The 24,320-nt window shown below is 44.5% G+C and overlaps 1 protein-coding gene across 7 annotated transcripts in view; it reads right to left on the reverse strand.

Moving 5' to 3' along the window:
* Positions 1–24,320, reverse strand: part of CNTD1 (cyclin N-terminal domain containing 1) — a 60,370-nt gene that overhangs the window by 3,434 nt on the left and 32,616 nt on the right. For all 7 annotated transcript variants that reach the window (XM_073572294.1, XM_073572299.1, XM_073572297.1 and 4 more), the window contains exon 7: positions 8,827–8,923. In XM_073572294.1, coding sequence (XP_073428395.1) covers positions 8,827–8,923 — 97 coding nt within the window. The remainder of the gene's footprint in view (positions 1–8,826; positions 8,924–24,320) is intronic.

The following is a 24,320-nucleotide window of genomic DNA, read 5'->3' on the forward strand; positions in this document are numbered from 1 at the left end:
CAATGCAAATCTATGGGATTTAAAAACCGCAGTGCACGTGCTGTGGATTTTTCCTCGCTGAATTGCTGCGGTTTTAAAGGGAATCTGTCACCCTTCACATGCAGGACACACTTCCGGGGCATAGACCGCGCTGGAAAATACCGGCGCTTGCGCAGTAGCGATTTTATGCTTCTCCCACAGTTGGGCAAAGCATACTACGCAGGCGCCGGGGGCCTTTTCATTGCGCAAGCGCAGAAACTAACGGCGTCTGTAGTATTCACAGACGAAGATTACATGAAGCAAGCCGAGGAGGTGGGGGGGAGAAGACCACTAAGCCACGCCCATCGGACCGGACCGCGGCGATTTGCATGCATCACCAACAAGCTAAAAAAGGTATTTATGCCTCAAATGTGCGAGGTCGGGGGAGTCAAAAGCCCGAATAGAATCCTTATGGGAAGCACAATTTAGTGATATCTTTACATGATATCACTAAATATGGGTGACAGATTCCCTTTAAATCCGCAGCATGTCAATTCTTTCTGCGGATTCCACAGCGGTTTGACACCTGTTCCATTGTCCAGGTGTCAAACCGCAGGCAAATCCGCAGGTAAACCGCAGGACACTTAACCTGCGGTTTTACCTGCAAATCCAAGCGGAAAAATCCGCAGATGATGTGCACTCACCCTTAAGCAAGTTTTAAATTAAATGATTTCAAGCAAGGCTAAAATTAAAGATGACACATTTCCTTTGTATTTTAGGCAAAAATAAAATATATATACATTCATCTTTTACATTTTAGCAAATACAAAAAGGAAAATGGGACAATGCAAAAGTTTGGGCATCCTGCATGGTTAGTAGCACCCCATTTTAAAAAATATCACAACTTATAAACACTTTTTGTAGCCAGCCAAGAGTCTTTGAATTCTTGTTTGAGGGATTTTCATCCATTCTTCCTTGGAATATTCTTTCAGCTCTGTGATAACCCTGGGTCATCTTGCATGCACTGCTATTTTGAAGTCTAGCCACAGATTTTCAATGATGTTAAGATCATGGGACTGTGAGGGCTATTGTAAAACCTTTAGCTTGCGCTTTTTGAGGTAGTCTATTGTGGATATTGACCTTTCTTTAGGATTATAAATATAAGGCACTGCACACATCCGAAACTGCAGAATTACTAAAATATAGCAGAGATCTGGGCATATATTTATTCAAGACTAATTTAAGTTTTTTTTCTAATCTAGTTTATTTGAAAATTGCCATCATGTGTAATTTGATTCCTGGATGACATCAGGCTATGTAGTGCTAAAGTGAGGAAGACAGTTCATTAAGGGTGTGTGCAGACGCTGCAGAATCCGCTGTGGATTAATCCGCACGGATTTTGCAAAAAACGCAGATAAACCGCAGGTCAAAAGACCTGCGGATTATCTGCGGTTTTTCCTGCGGTTTGGTCCTGCGGATTCACCATCTCCACAATGGTGGAGATAGGAACCCGCTGCGGATTCCGCAGAAAGAATTGACATGTCAATTCTTTCTGCGGTTTCAAAACCGCAGCAAATCCGCGCGGATTTTTCCGCAACGTCTACACAGCGGTTCTTTTTTATCATTCATTTGAATGGTACTGTACACCGCAGCTAAAACTGCTGCGGGTCCGCAGCGGCCAAAACCGCTGCGGAATCACAGCGGAATCCGCAGCGTGTGCACATACCCTTGCTGATAAGTGCGCTAGAGATTAATCATTCCCCAAACTTTAAAGAATTTTTGAGCACACCCTATATACTATGTTCTCATAGTATTTTTTTCCATTGTGTAATAGTGGGAGGCCTCACCCCATCCATCTCTGTGCAGAATGATGATTTTATTTTATCCAATATCATTTTATTGAGAGCAAAATGTAGTAGAGTACAATAAATACATAGAGTCACAGAACAACATCACATATAAAATTAAAACCACTGAATTTTGAGCTAAACAATTAGACCTGCAACAACTTGAATCCAAACTCTCATTTTGTTATATTGGGAAAACAAACACAACCAAGGATAGAGGGAGGGGGGTAAGGTGTTGAGTGAGACAAGCAACAGACCTAACACAAATAAAGAATGATACTTGGAAGTGGAAAGTAAAGGGCCTAGTATCAAGCAAGTCTAGACTCAGTAAGGAAGGGCATTGTCTGCTATGGCCAATAGAGAGGCTGCTAAGGAAGAGTCCAGCCAGAGGGCTCAAAATCAAATTTTTTTTTCCTTCTGCTTAAGGGAGAAAGCTAGTAAGTATTCATGTTGAAAGTGAGAATTTACCTTGTTAATAAGCTCTTGAATACAGGGAGGGTTCGGGGACTTCAAATTTGCAGCAACTCAAAATCTTGCGGATATCAAAATATGTGAAAGAACCTTCCCCATCCCGACCGGATAATTGTGCAGACCAAGATGTAGGAGTGCCAGACTGGGTTCTGGGTGTATTCTCTGGCCTAAAATTTGTGAGCACAGATCAAAAACCCTAAGCCAGAATGGAAGAATTACTGGACAGTCCCACCACATATGACTCAAGGAACCTTTTTGATTGCAACCTCTCCAGCAAAGGGGGGAATAATTTGGTGAGAAGTGAGCTATTCTCACCGGATAGAGATACCATCTGAGGTGCAGTTTTATAATCTGCTCTAGGTGATTAACGCATCTAGAGGATTTTTGTACTAGACCAATAGCATCATGCCATTTCTGAGGGGATGTAAAGAATTTCAATTTTTTTTCCCACTTTATCATGTATGGGAGTGTTCTCTCCAAGGGGGTGATTATTGAGCATCTTATAAAAGGGAGATAAACCCTAGTTTTCTCTACCAGAAGAGAAAAGTGCTTTTTTCAGGGAAGAAGTCGTAGTTAAACTCCAAGGAGTAGGCCTAGAGTAAAGCAGATGCCTAACTTGAAGGTATTGATAAATTGCCCCCCTCAGGGATGGATGTGAAGTTAGGATATCATTAAATGGAATAAAGCCAAAGTCATTTATAAGGTCTCCCAATGATTTAATATCCGCAGCTTCCCATCTTGACATACTTAGACAGGGTATATGAGGTTCGACTGACTTAATCAACAGATCAGACAGGGTAATATTCAGCTGATTTATTGCTTCCCTTCTCCAGACTTCAACTGTTGCCTCCATAGTTAAAAGGATTGGTTTATGTCCTCTAGATCTAATATATTCGATTTCAACATATTTGAACGTCTCGTTGACCGGCCCCTGGAGAGAAATGACTCAATCTGCAGCCATGTATGGGGCATCTCCGACAGCCACCAGTCCCTAACTGATTCCAGAAGGGAAGTTTTATAGTAGACTTGTATGTTGGGGATACCCATACCACCCATCCTGTAGGGATATTGCTAAATTGTTGCTGCTACACAAGGGGGTTTGTTAGTCCATACAAATCTCCCCACCAAATTTTTAATTTTAGAAATATACTTGGGGTGTACAACACTGGCAGACACTTGAATAAGTAGATTATTTTTGGTAGAAAGATCATTTTAAAAGGAGTGAATCCTTGCAACCCATGAAAGGATCAATTTAGAGTATCTCATCAATTCTTTCTCGAGAGTGCTAAATAAAGGGAGTACTGTTGTGAATTCTCTTTCTGGGCTCCCTCTGGTTACTGGAGGTAGTGGAGCTGGTCAGATTGACAGAGGCCTGCCACCTGATAATGATGATGACGACTGGAGATCTGGGGTTTCTGATTGGAGTATTTAAGACAGCTGACTTCCTTCAATCCCTGCTGGTGATTTTCTTCCTGTGCCTTCTGAGGTCTGATGTCTCCTGCTCTGTTCCTGCATGGTTCAGCAAAGTGGTTCATTTGCTTATCTTTTGCATTTGATCTGGTTTTGTCTATCTCTACTTTGTGCGGGTCAGCTTGCTCCTGCTGGGGCTGTGCTGGATCACCGCCCATATGTTACTGCTTGTGTCAGTTTGTTCTGTCCCTTGTTATATTGGTCTCTTTTTGCTTTGCTTTCAGTATATACCAGAGTGCTGATATAGTGGGGGCGAAGTCGTGTGACTTCAGTGTTTTTTCGTGCATCAGACATGTTGGATTTTTCAGGGGTTTTTGCGTGATTGCAGACAGTGTCTTTCCTTTCCTGTCTAGTCAGTTTGGGCGCCTGCGTTTGTGTTTTCATCTTGTCTCACCGACAATATATGTTTGGGGGCTATCTATTCCTTTGGGGTCTGCTCCGGGGCAGTTTAGATTTCACCTTTCTTGCTTTAGGCTGAGTTAGATCTCCGGCTGTGCCAAGGCGTCTAGGGCATTGTAGGTACGCTCCACGGCTACTGCTAGTTGTGTGGATAGGATCAGGGGTCTGCAATCCGCTTAGTTACCAACCTCTCTGGTTTTCTGGTGGCTTAGCCTGGTCCTGCTATCCTCCTCGGTGACCCATTCATAACAGAGTACATTAGATTGAACCAGGAGACGGGAAGCTGACAGATTTATCCCTAAATAAGGAATACTTTTCTAGGCCCACTGAAAAGGTAACTTAGCTGTTAATTTTTCCTTCAAGTCAATCGGGACTTCAATTGGGAGGAATAAAAACTTGGATGAGTTAAGTTTATAATAAGAAACCGAGAAAGATTTTGTCAATGTGGACATTATAACCGGAAGAGATTGTTCAATATTCGTGCAGGCGATAACAACATCGTCCGCATATAGACCGATTACACGGTTAGAGTCACCCACCTTAATGCCTGACACCCCCAGGTTACTCCTAATAGCATCCACCAGGGGTTCCACCAGGATTTGTGCGCAGACCATAATATTTCATTTACTTCACCATTGTCATTTTCCGTAAGTAATCTGTTAGCGTTTTTTGTAATCTCAGAGATCGTCCCATGATTTAGTAAAAGCCGGGGTTCATTCTCCAGCATGGGGAGCAATTCAGAGAGCACTGATCAGAAACCTCCAGGGAAATTGGGGCATGATCAGAACAAGTAATGGGTCCTATGGATGCAGATATACAGTTAGCGACAGTGCGACTATTTACCAAAAACACGTCAATTCTGCTATACGATTTATGTCTAGGAGAAATGAAAGTAAAATCTCTCTCTGAAGCATGAACATATCTATATTTGTCGTGGAGATGCAATTCAGAGATGAACGAACCCAAGTCCATCCTGCGGGCTGGCTTTTTAGAGGAGGTATCCATCTCCGAAGAAGCCGGCATATTAAAGTCCCCGAAGATAATTTCAAAGCCCTGAGCTATCTGTTTGACTTTTAACAAAACACCACGAATGAAAGACAATTGACCATAATTTGGGCAGTATACATTGGTTATCGTGTAGGGCGTGCATACCACAATGAAAAACGACCGCCAGGGTCTTAGTAAAGGTTAAGGACCTTAAAAGTAACCGTGTTCTTTACACATTTACAAACTCCACCTTTCTTTTTAAGATTATTTGCAAATAGTAATTGAGATAATTGCGGGTGTCTCACTCGCCAGTTGTCTTGACTCCAGCAAGTGAGTCTCTTGAATGCAGGCGAGGTCACAATTGGAGGTCAAAATCTCTTTCCACATTAAAGTTCTCTTCATGGGCGAATTCAATCCCTTTACATTCAACGAGAGGAATTTAATACTCATATAAGAAATCCAAAGCACATCAGCTCAACTTCTGTTGCAATCTCACATCGTCTAACAGGAAGGGAACAAGGACAGAAAGGAAAGGGAACACAAAAAGACAACAAGTTCAACCAGGATCACATAAGCCACGGTTGGACGACATGCTCTAGGTCCATGAGCATGCAAGGGGGTTATACCATCTTAACCCAGAATTGGAAAGTACAGCACAGGACACATATATGCTTAAGTTCAAGCTTTATACCAGTCAGGAGAAAGCTTTTTCCGTGAATGACCCATACCAGGCCTCACTAGATTTGAGCGAAACAGGTCGGTCAGATTCAAAAGTCGCCGACTTTCGCCAAAGTCGGGTTTCGCCGAACGAAACCAGACCAGAGCGTGAGGTCGGCCATGTGGTCGGTGAACCGAGCGCCAAAGTCGGATTTCACAGAATGCGTGACTTTTTTTTCAGCCAATGAGCAAGGACGTACACTGTGGGCGACGAGATGACATGTGCAGCGTCGAGAGAGAGTTTGCGCGCACTTTAAAAAAGCGGTCCGGCATGTAGGTGTGTTTACTGTCCTCCACTCCCTGCCGACTTTGCTTCCCCATTGACTTGCATTGGGTTTCGTGTTTCAGTTGGACCTTCGACTTTTCACGATAGTCGGCCGATTTCGTTCAACTCGACTTTTGAGAAAGTTGGGTTTCATGAAACCCAACTCGACCCTAAAAAAGGCAAAGTCACTCATCTCTAGGCCTCACCATTGAAGGAGCTTGGGGAGCGATTAGGTTCCATTCTTTCATTAGATTCTCCAGCTGCAAAGAAGAGTGGCATATGTGCAGACTCCCATCGTGGGTGACCACCATTTTAACTGGAAATCCCCACCGGTACGGAATATTGTTTTCACGGAGGATCCTAGAAAGCCCTGTAAATTCCTGCCTTTTGGCCAAGGTAGCAGCAGACAAATCAGGGAAAATTTTCAGGTTGTGGAAAGGGTCTGGAAGTGGATGATCCTGATTGAATTTCTGCATGAATGCATCTTTAGTCGGAAAAAAATGAATCCTTGCCAATGTATCACGTGGGAGAGCTGGGTATTTATTTTTGGGCTTTCGGACCCTGTGTCCACAATAAGATCCCTAGTATCCCAGTCAGGCAGCGCCCACTTTAGCAACTTTTGAAAGTAATCATGCAGATCTTTGTCAGCAATGGCTTCAGGAATACACCTGATTTTAACATTATTATGCTTTGCTCTGTCCTTTTGATCACAGAGTTTGTTACTCAGGCAAAAGACCTTTACCTCTAATGCCGCATTAGCATCTATGAGTGCATTTTGTGATTCGGCAAACTGTGCCATTTTAGCTTCTATGTGTGAGGTCCGCTCCCCCAGCTACAAAATTAATTTTTTTAACTTTAATTTTTTTTTATTGGTAATTATTTTTGCAGCCACTGGGCGCTGCCACTTTGCTTTGCAGGAGTGCAAGAGACACTTAACACTCTGCAAATATGGCTGCCCTGGGCATAGGAGACAGCAGTTGCCTGCCGACCCTATACTTATCATTGAGATGCTCCCTGCTGTGATCTGGGCATGTCCCCCTGGGCTGTCCAGGTCACAGCAGAGGGAGGAGATCTGCACCATTTTTCTGGCGCCCACAGTGCATACTGGGGGGGGGGGAAGCGAGCAGCAGCTGACCTGTGAACGCTTCTCTCACTCGCACACATACAGCAATGAGTTGTCTCAGCTCCTGCAGCTGTGGGGAGTGAGGAGTCTGAACAGCTCAGTCCTATTGTCTGTGTATTTAATCCTATCCTGTGTGATACAGTCTGCTGATCTGTGTATCCAATCCCATCCTCTGTGATACAGTCTGCTGAGCTGTGTATCTAATCATATTCTGTGTGATACTGTCTGCTGAGCCGTGTATCTAATCCTATCCTGTGTGATACTGTATGCAGAGCCGTGTATCTAATCCTATCCTGTGTGATACAGTCTGCTGAGCTCCGTATCTAATCCTATCCTGTGTGATACTGACTGCTGAGCTGTGTATCTAATCCTATCCTGTGTGATACTGACTGCTGAGCTGTGTATCTAATCCTATCCTGTGTGATACAGTCTGCTGAGCTCCGTATCTAATCCTATCCTGTGTGATACTGACTGCTGGGCCGTGTGTCTAATCCTATCCTGTGATACTGTAGGCTGACCTGTGTATCTAATTCTATCCTGTGTGACACTGTATTCTGAGCTATGTATCTAATCCTATCCTGTGTGATACTGTATGCTGAGCTGTGTATCTAATCCTATCCTGTGATACTGTCTGCTGAGCTGTGTATCTAAACCTATCCTGTGTGATAAGCTGTAAGATATTTACAGCATGGCGGGTGACTTCAATGGCTTCAGCGAGCTCTATTACAGAGCTGAACAGTTTCCCTGAAAAAGGCACTACTGGTCCCAGCAAGCTGCACAACTTAGGGTACATCTGCAAAGACAAAATCCAAGGTTTGCTGCAGAAATCACTGTTTGCATTGCAGTAAAAATCTTCCCCTAAATTGAAATGCTGCATGTGACAAAGCTCCAGGGCTGGCAAATTGTTTCCGCGAATACATGAGATTTCATATTAACCATAGAGGAGGTATTGTAACACAAAGTGAAGTTTTCAGCCCGTGTAGATGCACCCAAAGGGTGTGTTTTCCACGGTCAGGAAACACTCAGTATTTGCTGCGGATTGAACGCTGTGTCCTGGCCGCAGCATTTAATCCACCTCGGTCAGATGTTCCAGCATAGTGGAGGGGATTTTATGAAATCCCGTTTCCACTATGCGTCCGATTACGCGGGTGACACACCCACGTAATCGGACATGCGGCGCATCTTTTTAGACCGCAGCATGTCGGTTTACCTTGTGGAGACGCTCAGTCTCTGCAAGATAAATAGCCTACTCTATGGATATCCTGCGGTAATTCCGGATGTGTTCACTGAGCACATCCGGAATCACCGCGTGGACAGAAGGGGGCGGGTTTCCGCTCCGTCCAAAACGCTGACATTACGGTACGTGGAAACATACCCTGAGAGGAAAGAAGACATCAGACAATGATCTCTTTCTAGCAACAATAGTATCTCAGTGCTTCATCCAGAAACCTTTTTATATTGGATTCTATTGATATAACTGTCCAGTTTTACACATTAAAAACTTTTCTTGCCAATTTTTTTTTTTAAGTATCTGCTGCTTAAAAGGTGGAGATTGGAGTTGAAAGGAATAAAGGAAGATGGCTGGTTACCTGATTCCAGGAGTCCGGGTGAATAATGAAGGTGCTGGCAGATATAACGCCGGTGCCCAAGAGCATCTGATCTTCCTTTACTGGGAGAAACTTGTTCCTATCCAGACAAAGAAGGTAATGAATTCACAATTAGAAAGGAAGCAAATGATGAAAAATGGGAGTGAAGGTTGTTTTTTTACACGGCAATTTGTTTTGTTATATCAGAAGATTGGGGCAATTATTATTTTACGTTGCTGGTCCATGTATCAGTTTTTACAATCCTTCCCCACAGGGCGATTTTCCATTTTGCCGCTTTCATTTTTCCTCCCCTTCTTCCAAGATCCATAACTTTTTTTTTTTAATTATTTTTTCCATACGAGTAGGGCTTGTGTTTTGCAGGACTGTGATACTTATGTGATATGAATGATGTATGATTGATATTAGAAAAGGTATCCAGATGGTAGGTAGGTGATCACGGGTCTTATTATTCCTTTTCAAAAGTATTCAGTACAACATTACAAGAGACTGGGGATTTGACCGCTGAATGACCTCTTTGAGTACATGATGAGAACATACAGAAGGAATGTGAAAAACAACCATACAGCGCTTGCGTAACACGAGCAGAGCACGAGCTGGAATGTTCACTGCGCAGCTGTACAGCTTGTGTAAACATTACTTGTAGAAGTTGTAGTGCGCAGGACTAGATTCATATCTAGGAACAGTTTGTATATAACCGAGGGAATTTCCACTGGCGAGTAGGGACGTTCCAGGAGACTTATGGACGCATATCTTCTGTGATGGAGTTTTACGGGATATTTCCTCCTCGCCAATCGAGTCCCCCGATAGAGGAGTGATGCTACAATATCCGGTAATATATTGATGCTTACTTTCTCTATGAATAGATGATGTATTGATCATGTAATGTTAGACTAGTGCTGCTAAAATTCATGTGCAAATTTATATGTTAATTCATTAATATCTCTGATTTTAATAGAATAAAATACTATTTTACTGAGCACAGACTTCTTGTGGAGAAAATCTTCTCAGTTGGAACAAAAAGTGATAGAGTTAGGTGGGCAGAAAGTGGTGCTGGATTGTAATACCCGTCTGCTTAAAGATAAGTTGGAACACTATCAGAATGTAGCAGAAAAAGCTGCTATAAAAGGTTGCTCAAAATAAATATCGTAAGCGGAAAGGAAAAATCAACAAAGAAAAAGTTTATAAAAGCATAGCCACTGCATCTGTAAATTGGGACCCGGAAAAATGGGATGGGGATGTGTGGGATACCTCTTCTTCAGATGACTGGGAGAACCCACCAGCCCGTTATTGATCCCCCAAAGGGTTCATCAAAAGTAAAAGCTAATCCAATTCAAAGGCGTATGGAACGCACGGAAAATGAAATAATCCGGGAACAAGCCCGTGATGCAGCTGGCCAGCTTCAATTTGAGGCTGACGGACAACCCCTTATGGTAGACCGAAGTGTCCCCCATACCCGAACCAGAGTCTCCACCGAAGATTATACTCAAAATGAGGTAGACAGCATTCTAACTCAGTTTAAACAAAGGCCAGGAGAGTCAGAAATTGCTTGGTTAGTTAGGATGCATGATTTTGGAGGAACAGGGATAAAACTAGATTTTCAGGACATCACTAAATTTGCTACTCTTTCCTGGGATCCTGTGATCCAGAGATATTTCAAAAACTATTTCAAGGAGAATCAAGAACAATTGCAAAATATTGTAATTATTGTAGCCAGAGCTATAATGGATAAATATCCTACGGAGGCTGACATACCAGTCAATGATAAACCATGGTATACTCTCCGTGATGGTATTGAAAGATTGAAAGAAGAAGCTATGCGGAGTGCAGTTTCAGTGTTAGCTGTAGAAGAAGAATATACAGAGTATCCAATGACTACAAGCATGAGGAGTCGGTTGGTAAAGACTGCTCCTCCTGCATATAAAGCTGTGATATTGACCTTAACAGTGGCAATGACAGAAGAACCAGTGAGTAGAGTGATTACTCGAATGAGGGAGTTGCAGGATATGGGTGACTGGAAAGCTGCAGACCAGGCATCCTCTCCTCAAAATCCCTCCCAAACACACCCAGGTAATAGTAAACCCTATAATTCAGAATGGAAGAAAGAAGGGAATCCCTCTAATCCGGATCGGGTATCCCGGAGGGAAATGTTCCAGGCATTATTGAAAGCTGGAATGAGTAAAGAATCTATAGATGGAAAACAGACAGGTGAATTGTGGAGATTATATAAGCAGAAAGTGTTGTCTGCTAAAAAGGTGGATGCTAAAAAAGAAGTTGGTCAAGAGAAGGAGAAAGCTGTTAAAATTCCAACAGCACCTGAGAAAGTGTCATGGGAAGACTTTAAAACAGTCTATCCTTGGGAGGAACTGGCTGCAGCAGTAGCTACTCAGGTAAGTGATGGCTGGGGCAGGAATGCCTATGAGGCAGCCACGGGAAAAAATTCTGATGAAGAGATATCATAGGTAGCCAGCCAAGCCCCCGTATGGATAAAAAGTGATCAACGTCCATACGTAAATTTAAGTATCCATTGGAAAGGGGGCAATGTACAAAGGGTTCCCTGTTATGATTGAGTCACCGTAGGAGGCAAAAACAGAAAAGCTAGCTAAGTCCAGAAAACCAGAGAGGTTGGCAGCTATCGGATTGCAGACCCCTGATCCTATCCACAACAACTAACAGTAGCCGTGGGGGGTTCCTACGATGCCCTAGACCCCTCGATCACAGCCGGAGAATTAAATAGGCCTAAAGAAAGAAAGGGGAAAACTAAACTGTCCCAGGGCAGACCCCAAAGCAATAGGCAGCCCCCAACATATAATGACGGTGAAGCAAGATGAAAACACTAACACAGACAGAAAGATAGACTGAGCAAAGACGGGGCCCAAGCTAACTAGATAGGAAAGGACAGGAAGGCTGCTGTCTGCAATCAGTGAAAAACCCTATGAAAATAAGAGCCAACAGACTGACAGTGAAAAAGGCCCTGAAGACGCTAGGCTTCAAAAAAGCTATGTCAGTACTCAGGAATATTCTGAAGACAGAGCAACCAGCAAAAGGAGATTCAGCTCACCCCAGCAGGGAATGGCAGAATCCAGAAAAGCAAGGCAAACAAAAACAAAACACAAATGCTAACAGGCAAAGCAGAAAACTTAGCTTTAGAGGAGCAGGAATCAGACTGGTGTCCTAGAAGTCCACAGAGAAATCACCCGCAGGGCAGAAGGGCGTCGGCAGCCTTATATCCAGTCCGTGACTCCACTCAGCCAGTCATCCTCATTAGGTTCAGGTGCCTGATAATCAGGCTCATTACCTTCCTTTACCAGAATAGGGAGTTCACCAGACCTCAGTGACGAAGGGGAAAATGAACTCACAACAGTTCCCGCATTAATTGATACTGGGGCGGAGGCTACCTTAATTTATGGAAATCCAAACAAATTCAAAGGTCCGAAAATTAAAATTGCAGGATTAGGAGGACAAGTTATCACTGGGGTCCAAACACAAGTTGCCCTGAAAATAGGTAATTTACCAATAAGGAATTATCGAGTTTTAGTAGTACCTATACCAGAATATATTTTGGGAATAGATGTTTTGAAAGGGATGACGCTAAATTTGGCTGAGGGAAAATTTTCCTTCGGAGTCAGAACAGGTGAAATCCAAATGAGACCTGTGGTAGTTGGAAAAGTGAAAATGCCACCTATACATGTTCCCCCGGCTACAAAAATGGTAGCTATGAAACAATACCGAATTCCGGGAGGACATAAGGAACTTACTGAAACAATCAAAAATTTGGTTTACGCTGGAGTAATGCGCACAACCACCACTGCTTGGAACAATCCTGTCTGACCAGTGAAAAAAAGTGATGGCTCCTGGCGTATGACTGTGGATTATAGAGAATTGAACAAATATACTCCCCCACTAACAGCTGCAGTACCGGACACTATTACTATAGTAGAAAATGTGCAAAGTCATAGCGGTACCTGGTATGCAGTGATTGATTTGGCTAATGCGTTCTTTACAATTCCCATAGAGGAAAAAGCTCAAGATCAATTCGCATTTACCTGGTTGGGAAGACAATACACTTTTACCAGGTTGCCACAAGGATGGCTACACAGTCCTACTATTTGTCACCGGACGGTGGCAGAACACCTGGATGAGTTTCCTTTGCCCTCTGAAATGCAATTTTCACATTATATCGATGATATAATGATACAGGGTAATGATGAACAGTCAGTGAAGGAACAGTTGTATAAATTGATATCTCACATGCGAAACAAGGGATGGGAGATTAATGATGCCAAGGTCCAAGGACCGTCTCAAGTTGTAAAATTTTTAGGAATTCAGTGGAACAAAGGACATAGGGAAATCTTGCCAAAAGCTAAACAGAAAATCATCAATTTCCCTACTCCTAAATCTAAGCATGAAACTCAATCATATATTGGATTGTTTGGACATATACCTCATTTGGGACAGATGCTAGCTCCATTGTATAAAGTGACTAGAAAGAAATATGAATTTCATTGGGGAGAGGAACAACAAACTGCATTTGAAATGGTAAAAGAAGCCATACAACAGGCTGTAGATTTGTGGCCAATGATGACTGGGAGTGTAGAATTTGTATGCCAATTGGTCACTTTGGCAGAAACAAGGGGGAAAAAGAGTCCCCTTAGGGTTTTGGAATCGAAAACTCCCCGATGCTGGAGAAAAATATACTCCATTTGAACAACAATTGTTGGCCTGCTATTGGTCATTAGTGGAAACTGAACAATTGACTTTAGGACATGAGGTTCTTTTAAGACCAGCAATACCCATCATGCAATGGGTATTATCTAACCCTAAAACAAATAGGGTAGGACACGCACAAGAACAAAGTATCATAAAATGGAAATGGTATATTTCTGAAAGAGCAAAGAAAGGTGAAGGCGGGATCGCCTCCCTTCATGAGAAAATAGCTGATCGGGGAGGGAGTGAAGTCCCCTTTACAATCTACTATGTTAGAGGAATCTCCTGTCAAATGGGGAAAATCGTATGAAGATCTAACTGAGCAGCAACAGCAACATGCTTGGTTTACAGACGGATCAGCCCGATATGTCAATGGAAAACGACATTGGAAAAGTGTGGCTTATAACCCCAGATTGGAAAAACATCTGGTCATGGAAGGTCATGGTAAAAGTAGTCAATATGCAGAATTGTATGCTATCTTTTTGGCATTAAGTTTTGAGCAAGGAAGGGAATGCCATCTCTTCACAGACTCATGGTCTGTAGCTAATGGACTTGCAACTTGGATGATGGGATGGAAAAAGTATAATTGGCTCATCCATGGTAAGGAAGTGTGGGGGAAGGAGGTGTGGGAGTTTATAGAAGAAATGGTACAAACCACACCTACTACTGTTTTTCATGTTGATGCACATATGCCTGCTGACTCACTGTTTGTTTAATTCTGAAGCAGATAAAGCCGCCGCCATTAGGCAAACTTCGGAAGGTGATCAAGATAAAGAAAAATGGCTGCAGGGTACAGCTGTTTGGGCGCACAACAAAAGTGGACACCTGGGAGAAAAGGCCACTTACAGGTGGGCCCAAGAAAGAGGTGTCCCCTTAACCATGGACATAATTAAGCAAGTCATTATACAATGTCCAATATGCCAACATTCACAGAAACGAGAAGTACCACACAGTTATGGGACACATAGCAAGGGGTCAATTACCTGCACAGATTTGGCAGATGGATTTTATTGGTCCACTCAGTGAAAGCAGGGGATGCAAATACATTTGTACAGCTGTAGATACATATTCAGGACTACTGATTGGTTTCCCCTGCAAAGCAGCTACACAATGGAGTACACGTAGGACTTTAGAGATTATTACCCAATATTATGGTGTTCCATTACAAATACAAACTGGCAATGGGTCACACTTCACTGGCCAACAAGTAAAAGACTATGCTAATGAGCATAATATTCAATGGGTATATCACATGCCATACTATCCACAAGCTGCAGGGTTAGTGAAGAGAATGAATGGGATCTTGAAATCCACATTAAAGAAAGTGCATGGTGTAGAAGGAGAATATGGCCAGTGGAGAGACAATTTAAGTGAGGCATTACAAATCATTAACAACAGGCCTATTACTGATTCCATGACTACTAATGAGGATGCTGACACCAAACCTTACAGTACATGAGGCACATGTGGTACATACAATTACCTTGTGGAAGATAACTCAAGACGCCAAAATCCCTGAGAGGGCAACTCCTTTGCCTGCGGGATTAGATCTCAGTGCAATAGAAGCTATTGTTGTACCTCCAGGTAAGACTGTTCCAATCTCAACGGTATTAGGGTGTCAGATACCCAAGGGACATTATGGTCAGTTGGCCACTCGCTCTAGTTTTGCTCTAAAAGGGGTAGTAGTGGTAGGAGGAGTCATTGATGCTGACTATCAAGGGAAAATTAAAGTCCTCATAATAAATTTGGGAATAGAGCCATTGGTTATTGCTAAAGGACAGAAAATGGCTCAAATGTTGGTGATTCCAATTGATCTTGCTCAATCAATTGAAGGACAAGCTCCTCTAGAACTGTCTATGAGGGGGGATAAAGGATTTGGGTCATCTGATGTGACCAATGTTGGAGCAAAAATTTGGGTACAAAATAGGCAAGGACCGCCATCTGCGGCGGAGGTTATTTCCATTGGGAAAGACCGTACCCTATTGATCATGAGACCAGGGCAGGAAAAGTGGGAATACATCCCACAAGAAAAATGTTACTTGCGAGAATAACTCTCTTTATTTAAATTTTAGATGCTTGTACAGTGGTGCCTTGGAATCCTTGGAGGCCTGTGTTGGGTCGTTGATACATGGACCCCCGGAGTTAAGTTGACTATGGAACAGGTGCCTCCCTTGCCAAGGCCTGGAGATTGGAATGTTTATAATGTATCAAATAATGGAACATTGGTATTCAACGTTAACTTGACGCTAATAAACACAACAGCATCGTGGATGTATGGGCCGCTATATGAAGAACCCCCACCCTATGACTATCCAGGACGACAACCATGGCCTTTTACAGTGCTAACGAATGGCACTGGAACTGTACAAGTTGCAGCAGAAGAAAATATTGCTTGCTGCGAGGAAGACAGACAAACTGTTAATGAAACCTCCAAATGTTGGAATAAATTGGACAGTATTTGCTAATTATTCTGATAAAGGACTAAATGCTACGAATTTTAGTTTTCAGCTAAATAGAACTAAACTAATAGTATGTGCCAATATGACCAATAGAGTAATCGCTATTAACCCTAAGCCAAATAGGACGGATGGTGGTGTATGGGGAGGAGTATCTAGCTTAAGACGGTACTTAAGAATAATTCAAACAAATGCTTCAAAGATTGATTTGGGACATATGAAAAGAATCCCAACATCCTGTATAAAAACTGGTACCCAATCTCGGAAAACCGTTGTTTCAGTTGTAGTTACCTTTCCTCCCACACACCCATGCCCCATTCGAAAGAAGCGATCATGGTATGATACATTAATGGGAGCATATGGTACAGTAACTGGAACTTTAAATGGTTTTGATATAGAGGCTCTGGCCAATCGAACGAGTAATGCAGGGAAGGATATACAGAATGCTTTGACTTTACAAGGAAAATGGATGCCTACTATATGGCAGCCATGGACTCAAGCCACCGGAGTAGATCAGTTTTTATTAGCTACGAGAATGCTTCAAATAATTTTAACTTTGAAGCAGGGTCTAATTTAAGTAAAGCTTTGAATTGGACCACTTGTACATTGCAGACCATATATCAAATGCAGCAGAAAATTACAATGCAAACTCAATTAATGACAGGGAATGAAAAAGTTTGGAGGACCGTATTTAATAATACAATTTCAAAAACCTCATGGTTAAAAATTGAAGTTCCTAAAATGATTTGCAGTGATACAAGTTGTCAAGGTATATTATATATATACAATGTAACAAATCAACAAATAATGTGTAGGTATGTTGTATTACCATTATTATTGGGGCCCCCAGGGTCACAATGGTTTTGGATGCCTACAATGTATGGTATGTATATTGATGTTAACAATAGAACACATGATTTAAGTTTATGTGAGTATACTTTGGACGGAAAGATTTGCAGATTACATTCTACAGTATATGAAGCTTGTCTATTGCAAAATACCGTTAATATCTGTGAATTCACTGTTTTACCTATAACATTCAAATTGTTGGTAGAAATAGCTTCACAAGAAGTTTGTGTGGTAACAGATACCCCTATAATACCAGATATGCAAACTCCCTTTGTGGGATGTTTGAAGGATGTATCCACAATACGATGGGAAAATCAGACATTCTTACTAACTCCTGATCAAGTTATACAAGAAACAGTTCAGTGGAACCCTAAACTTTTTGAAGTAAACAATTGGGAATTAAATATGACTAAATTAAGAGATGTTATTACTAGAGTTGAGCGAAACGGGTCGAAAAATTTCAAAAGTCGCCGACTTTTGGCAAAGTCGGGTTTCATGAAACGAAACCCGACCCTAGGATGAGGTCGGCCACGAGGTCGGCGACTTACGCGCCAAAGTCGCGTTTCAAAAGTTTGTTTTGCGCTCTTTTTCAGCCAATCAGGATCCACGGACACTGTGGGCAACGTGATGACATAGGCAGGGGTCACCACCATCTTTCAGAAGGGCATGCAAGTGATTGGCTTGCTTTGGTGGGCGTCACAGGGGTTATAAAAGGGCGTGCACGCCGACCGCCATCTTACTTCTGCCGATCTTAGCATAGGGAGAGGTTGCTGCTGCTGATTCTGTAGGGAGAGCGTTAGGCAGGGAAGGAGAAAAAAAAACTGCTTCTGCTGCTAGCGATTTTGCCTGTACAACACACCAGTCACTGTGTGTGCAGTGCAAGGGGAGGCTATATTGTGGTGGATCAGCGGTGTTGGTTGTTAGGCTGCCTTCTAAGGCTTCCTGACAGCTGCATTGCTGTTTACCCACTGCTCTGCAAACTGCTTTTTTAAAAGCAATCCCAATTTTTTTTTTTGTCCTGCTGAGGTACTGAGCGTGCATTTTTTCACACCATACAGCGGTGTACGCTCCTCACACAGTACCGTGTAACGGCTGTTATCACAGCCACAGTGAAGCTATCTGCGTGTCACTCTGTGAGAATAAGTCGAGGACATGTTCCGTTCTTACAGACCTGCACCTACTAGTTTTGTCTAGCTTTCAAACAGTTAAATATATTTGCTGTTTGATCACATTCAAAACTATAGAGAGAGAGCGTGTGTCAGTCCGTATACTTAAAAAACACGGAGCTTGACAATTTTACGTACACCGGACAGCTGTGTACGTGCACGCTCCTCTCAGTACCGTGTAACGGCTGTTATCACGGCCACAGTGAAGCTGTGTGTCACTGTGGAAGGATAAGTGGAGGACTTGTTTCGTTCTTACAGACCTACACTCTAGGGAGATTCCTATTCTGCCCAATTCTACATACACCTTGTAGTTTGTGATACACTAGCCAATTTCTGCCTGTGACATAGCGCTCTGATATTCAGTGGGCCTAACACAATCCAAAAGTGTCCAGTGTCCACTAGTGTGTGCAGAAATTCAAAATCTCCCTTATCCTGTAGTCACTTTTTTCACACCTGTGCCATCGAGCCTGTGACATAGCGCTGTGATATTCAGTGGGCCTCACACAATCCATAAGTGTCCAGTGTCCACAAGTGTGTGCAGAAATTCAAAATCTCTGTGATCCTGTAGTCACTTTTTTCACACCTGTGCCATCGAGCCTGTGACATAGCGCTCTGATATTCAGTGGGCCTCACACGATCCAAAAGTGTCCAGTGTCCACTAGTGTGTGCAGAAATTCAAAATCTGCCTTATCCTGTAGTCACTTTTTTCACACCTGTGCCATCGAGCCTGTGACATAGCGCTCTGATATTCAGTGGGCCTCACACAATCCATAAGTGTCCAGTGTCCACAAGTGTGTGCAGAAATTCAAAATCTCTGTGATCCTGTAGTCACTTTTTTCACACCTGTGCCATCGAGCCTGTGACATAGCGCTCTGATATTCAGTGGGCCTCACACAATCCAAAAGTGTCCAGTGTCCACTAGTGTGTGCAGAAATTCAAAATCTCCCTTATCCTGTAGTCACTTTTTTCACACCTGTGCCATCGAGCCTGTGACATAGCGCTCTGATATTCAGTGGGCCTCACACAATCCATAAGTGTCCAGTGTCCACAAGTGTGTGCAGAAATTCAAAATCTCTGTGATCCTATAGTCACTTTTTTCACACCTATGCCATCGAGCCTGTGACATAGCGCAGTCATTTCTACAAAAAATGAGGAAGGCTGGTGGAAGAGGCCGTGGAATTGGGTGTGGGTTGGCAGCTGGTAATGATGGTGTTGGTGGTGGATCTGATGGTAGTGGCAAGAGCAAAATAGGACCGAATGCAGGAGGTGTTGAGCCTGCGTCATCATCTGGCTCCATAAGGCTTCGAAGGCTTAGTTTTCTAGGAGTTGGCAAACCGCTTTTAAAGCCAGAGCATCAGGAAAAAGTTTTGTCTTACATTGCTGACTCAGCCTCCAGCTCTATCGCCTCCTCTTCTGAAGTTGTAAAAAGTAAAAGCACTGAGTCGTCATTGGAGGCTCATGTTCATGAACCACACCTTTCCTTGTGTCCTTCACCCCAACCAAGATTGAAGGATGACGCAGGCCATACTACTGATTACTCCATGGAGCTGTTTTCACATACCATGCCTGGATTATCAAGTGAAATGGTGAATTACCCAGGCCAAGATGAATCTGACATGGAGTGCACTGATGCACAGCCGCTGATAGATGATTCTGCTGGTATTCACTCAGAGCACTACATTGTCCTCGCAGTGTACAGAGCCAGATTCTGACCCTGATGAGACTCAGGTGCCCCTTCCCGCACACTATACCACCATACACGGTGACACAGAGGAGGGTGCACATGACATTGAAGAGGAGGTGATGGATGACCCAGTTGTTGACCCAGATTGGCATCCATTGGGGGAAGAGGGTGCTGCTTCCAATAGCTCAGATGAGGAGCATCCACAGCAGACATCGACATTGCAACAGCTGTTATCTGGCAGGCCCGGAGCACTCCAAAGACAGGTTCCAAAAATCAAAAGATTTGCTGGACAGCTTGTCCAGAGGGTCAAAAGATCACAGCGTGCTAGGCCGCAAAATGTCTGCCAAAGTAGGAAGAGTGCAGTGTGGCACTTTTTTGAACAAAATCCTCATGATCAGGCCAAGGTTATCTGTAAGAAGTGCGAAAAGACCTTCAGCCAAGGGAAAAATCTGAAAAATTTGAATACCAGTTGCATGCTTAGACATTTAACCACCATGCACTTGCAAGCGTGGACACAACACCAAACCTCAAATGCCACATGTGCAACTGATCACAAAGAAGGTAGTCAGCAACGCTACATTGTTTTCCCCACTGTAAGCCCACCGGTTAGCACAGCATCAAATGTTGAGGTGTTGTTGCAAGGCCACAGCAGTCAATGAATCCTACTGTTATATCAACAAAATACTGAATCTAGGCCATCAGAAAGAACACCAACTCCATCACCATCATCAACCCTCTCTCAGTCCGACCTGTCCACCGCTACTTCCACCATATGCAGCTCTCAAGTCCAGCTCACCCTCCCAGACACTATGAGTAGGTCAAGAAAGTACTCAGTCTCTCATCCGCGTACACTGGGTTTGAACGCCCACATTGCCAAACTAATCTCGTTTGAGATGATGCCCTATCGGTTGGTGGAAAGCGCAGCTTTCCGCGAACTCATGGCCTATGCAGTACCACGCTATGACCTACCCAGTCGCCACTTCTTCTCTTGCAAAGCCATCCCAGCCCTCCACCATCATGTAAAAAGACCGCATTGTCCATGCACTCAAGCAGTCAGTGAGTGGAAAGGTGCACCTCACAACTGATGCATGGTCCAGTCGGCATGGCCAGGGCCGTTACGTGTCCATCACTGTGCACTGGGTTAATGTGGTGGATGCAGGGTCCACAGGGGACAGCGGTGGTGGGACAGTGCTGCCTAGCCCACGGTATAGGAAACAGTTGGCTGTAGGCGTTCGACCCTCCTCCTCCTCCTCCGGAAGCGAAAGCTCGTCCACAGAGCGCAGTCGTACGAGCACTCCAACTGCAGGTGCCACTGTTGCACACGAGGTGTCCCCCTATCGAGCAGCTAGTGGAAAGCGTCAGCAGGCTGTGTTGCAGATGATGTGTTCGGGCGACAGACACACCGCCGAGGTGCTGGCCGAGTACTTGAAGCGACAAACTGAGTCATGGCTGGGCAGTGTACATCTTGAGGCAGGCAAGGTAGTTAGTGATAACGGCCGTAATTTTGTGGCAGCCATAGCCCTTTCAAAACTCAGCCACATACCATGCTTGGCTCACACCTTGAACCTGGTGGTGCAGTGCTTCCTCAATAATTATCCGGAGTTAACAGCCCTGCTCCCTAAGGTGCGAAGACTGTGCGCGCACATCCGCCGGTCGCCTGTACACTCCGTTCGTATGCAGAAGCTGCAGCGATTGCTCCACCTTCCCAACCACCGCCTCATTATCGACATTGCAACAAGGTGGAACTCCACCCTGCACATGGTGGAGCGGCTGTGCGAGCAGAGGCAGGCCATAATGCATTTGTGGGAGGATACACGGCCAGGCACTTTGAGAGCAGACATGGAGTTGACAGGTGTGCAGTGGTCGAAGCTGAAAGACCTCTGTAAAGTCCTTCAGTGTTTTGAGGAATGCACACGGCTGGTAAGCGCAGACGACGCCATCCTAAGCATGAGCATCCCACTTATGCGTCTGCTCATGCAAACTTTGACGCACCTTAAGGAGCAGGCGTCTGCAGCCAATGTTGACGAGGAGGAAGAGGAGGAGGGAATCCTTGATGACATTCAGCCATTGTCTGCTCAGGGACCTATCCTGGACGAGGTGGAGGAAGAAGAGGAGGAGGATGATGATGGGGATGATTACTTAGGGGAGGAGGATGCATCTCGTGGGGCAAGTGAAAATGTTGGCGTGGCAAGGTCTGGTACAGGGTTTGTGCGTGACTGGAGGGATGTGGATTTGCCAGAAAGTGCTCCTCCAACCAGCACTCGCAGTGCATCATTGACACCGGGAACATTGGCCCACATGTCAGATTATGCCTTGCAGATCCTAAAAAGGGACCCCCGCATTGCCAAAATGATGAACGATGACGACTACTGGTTGGCCAGCATCCTGGATCCACGCTATAAAGGCAAATTACAAAACATCATGCCACAGGAGAACCTTGACCTAATATTGGCTAATAAAGAAGCAACTCTGGTAAATCGGTTGCTTGAGGCATTCCCAGCACACAGCAGCGGTGATGGTTCTCACATGAGCCGTACGGGCCGGGGGCAGCTTGGCAGAGGTGTTCATGGTGCACACAGCAGAAGTGGCGTTGGAGACAGGGGTTTCATGACAATGTTGTGCACTGATTTTTCAAGTACCGCTCACACAACTGGTAATACTGCATCGATGGAAAGTGACAGGAGACAGCAGTTGTCAACTATGGTTACAAACTACTTTTCCTCCCATATCGATGTTCTCCCACACAGGTCATTCCCCTTTGACTATTGGGCCGCTAAACTGGACACCTGGCCTGAATTGGCACAATATGCATTACAGGAGCTCGCTTGCCCAGCTGCAAGTGTGCTATCGGAAAGAGTCTTCAGTGCAGCTGGATCAATCCTGACAGAAAAAAGGACCCGTCTGTCAACCCAAAATGTGGATGATCTAACCTTCATTAAAATGAACCATGCATGGGTTTCCAAGGATTTTGTCCCACCTTCCCCTGATGACACATAGGGTGACAGAAAAATGGCTTGCTTTGGTCCACCTCTTCCTGGGACTTGACCTATTTCGCCTTTTGCATCAGCTGAATGTCCAACATCAACATATGCCACTTTCTAAAACTCCCTAACTGTGCTGCCTCCCCCCCCATGGCCGGGGTCACCACCTAGCGCACGACACCGTGCGAGTGCCGTTGCCCTGGACAGGTGGGTAGGCCGACTCTTGGGCGCGGGCACTGGCACAGGGTCCCTCATAGTGCAATCAAGTGTCTCTGACGGTGGTGGTGCACACCCGCCGTCAGACACACCGCCGTACTATGAGGGGCCCAGTGCCAGTACCGACGCCCACGAGTGGGCCCCCCTTGCTTGGGCAGGGCCCCAGCATTTGCAATCTTTACCTCTCCCTGCTCCTCCGCTGTGTAGTCTGGGCCGTCAAATCCATACTGTGCCTGACACCGTCTGAGCCTGCCTCCTGATGGATAGACATATATTTTGAATGTGTACGCTATCCATACATGTTATCCGAGGATACGGTACCCTTTCTCACCTTTGTCCAATCACGTGCAAGCCATACTCAGCCTAACACCGTCTGAGCCTGCCTCCTGATGTATAGACATATATTTTGAATGTGTACACTATGCTATCCATACATGTTATCTGGGGATACGGTACCCTTTCTCACCTTTGTGCAATCACGTGCAATCCATACTGGGCCTAACACCGTCTGAGCCTGCCTCCTGATGGATAGACATATATTTTGAATGTGTACGCTATCCATACATGTTATCCGGGGATACGGTACCCTTTCTCACCTTTGTGCAATCACGTGCAAGCCATACTGGGCCTAACACCGTCTGAGCCTGCCTCCTGATGTATAGACATATATTTTGAATGTGTACACTATGCTATCCATACATGTTATCTGGGGATACGGTACCCTTTCTCACCTTTGTGCAATCACGTGCAAGCCATACTGGGCCTAACACCATCTGAGCCTGCCTCCTGATGTATAGACATTGTGGGGATGTGACTCGCTCAGGTGCAGCGGGAGACAATCAGGAGACCGGTTCTTCCAAAGTTCATGAGGTTTATTTCTGTCATAAACCATAAAACAGCGTATCACCAAAAATAGCCTCTAGCTTAGGCAAACAAAACATAAACCTTCGTGGTTGCAGACTCAGACCGCGAGTCTCAGCACATGCTGGGAGGTGTAGTCCTCCCCACATACAGCTCCCTGGTTCAGGAGCAGGTCACATTATAAGGCTGTAGCCACACCCACGTTCCCAGCAGCTGACTGGTCACATGACTGTGACCTCACCACAGGTCCTTCAAACAAAAACAATAACAATATCTGGTATGCTTTACTTCTGCCTTACATTATGGAGATAAGCCATTTATGAGACACATATCTCCCATCAATTACACGACCCTTAGCCCTGCCACATACCTCCCCCCTCTGCCTAAAGCCGTGGGGCTTGGCACTTTCACCTACCAGGCAAGGGATTCTGGAGAGGGCATCGGCATTACCATGTAGCTTCCCGGCCCTATGCTCTACATGGAAACTGAAGTCTTGTAGGGCTAAGAACCAGCGGGTGACCCTAGCATTCTTGCCCTTGGTTTCCCTCATCCACCTGAG

This window comes from Dendrobates tinctorius, unplaced genomic scaffold (assembly GCF_039654945.1).
Source record: "Dendrobates tinctorius isolate UK_male_01 unplaced genomic scaffold, ASM3965494v1 ptg000032l, whole genome shotgun sequence".
Classification (NCBI taxonomy): Eukaryota; Metazoa; Chordata; class Amphibia; order Anura; family Dendrobatidae; genus Dendrobates; species Dendrobates tinctorius.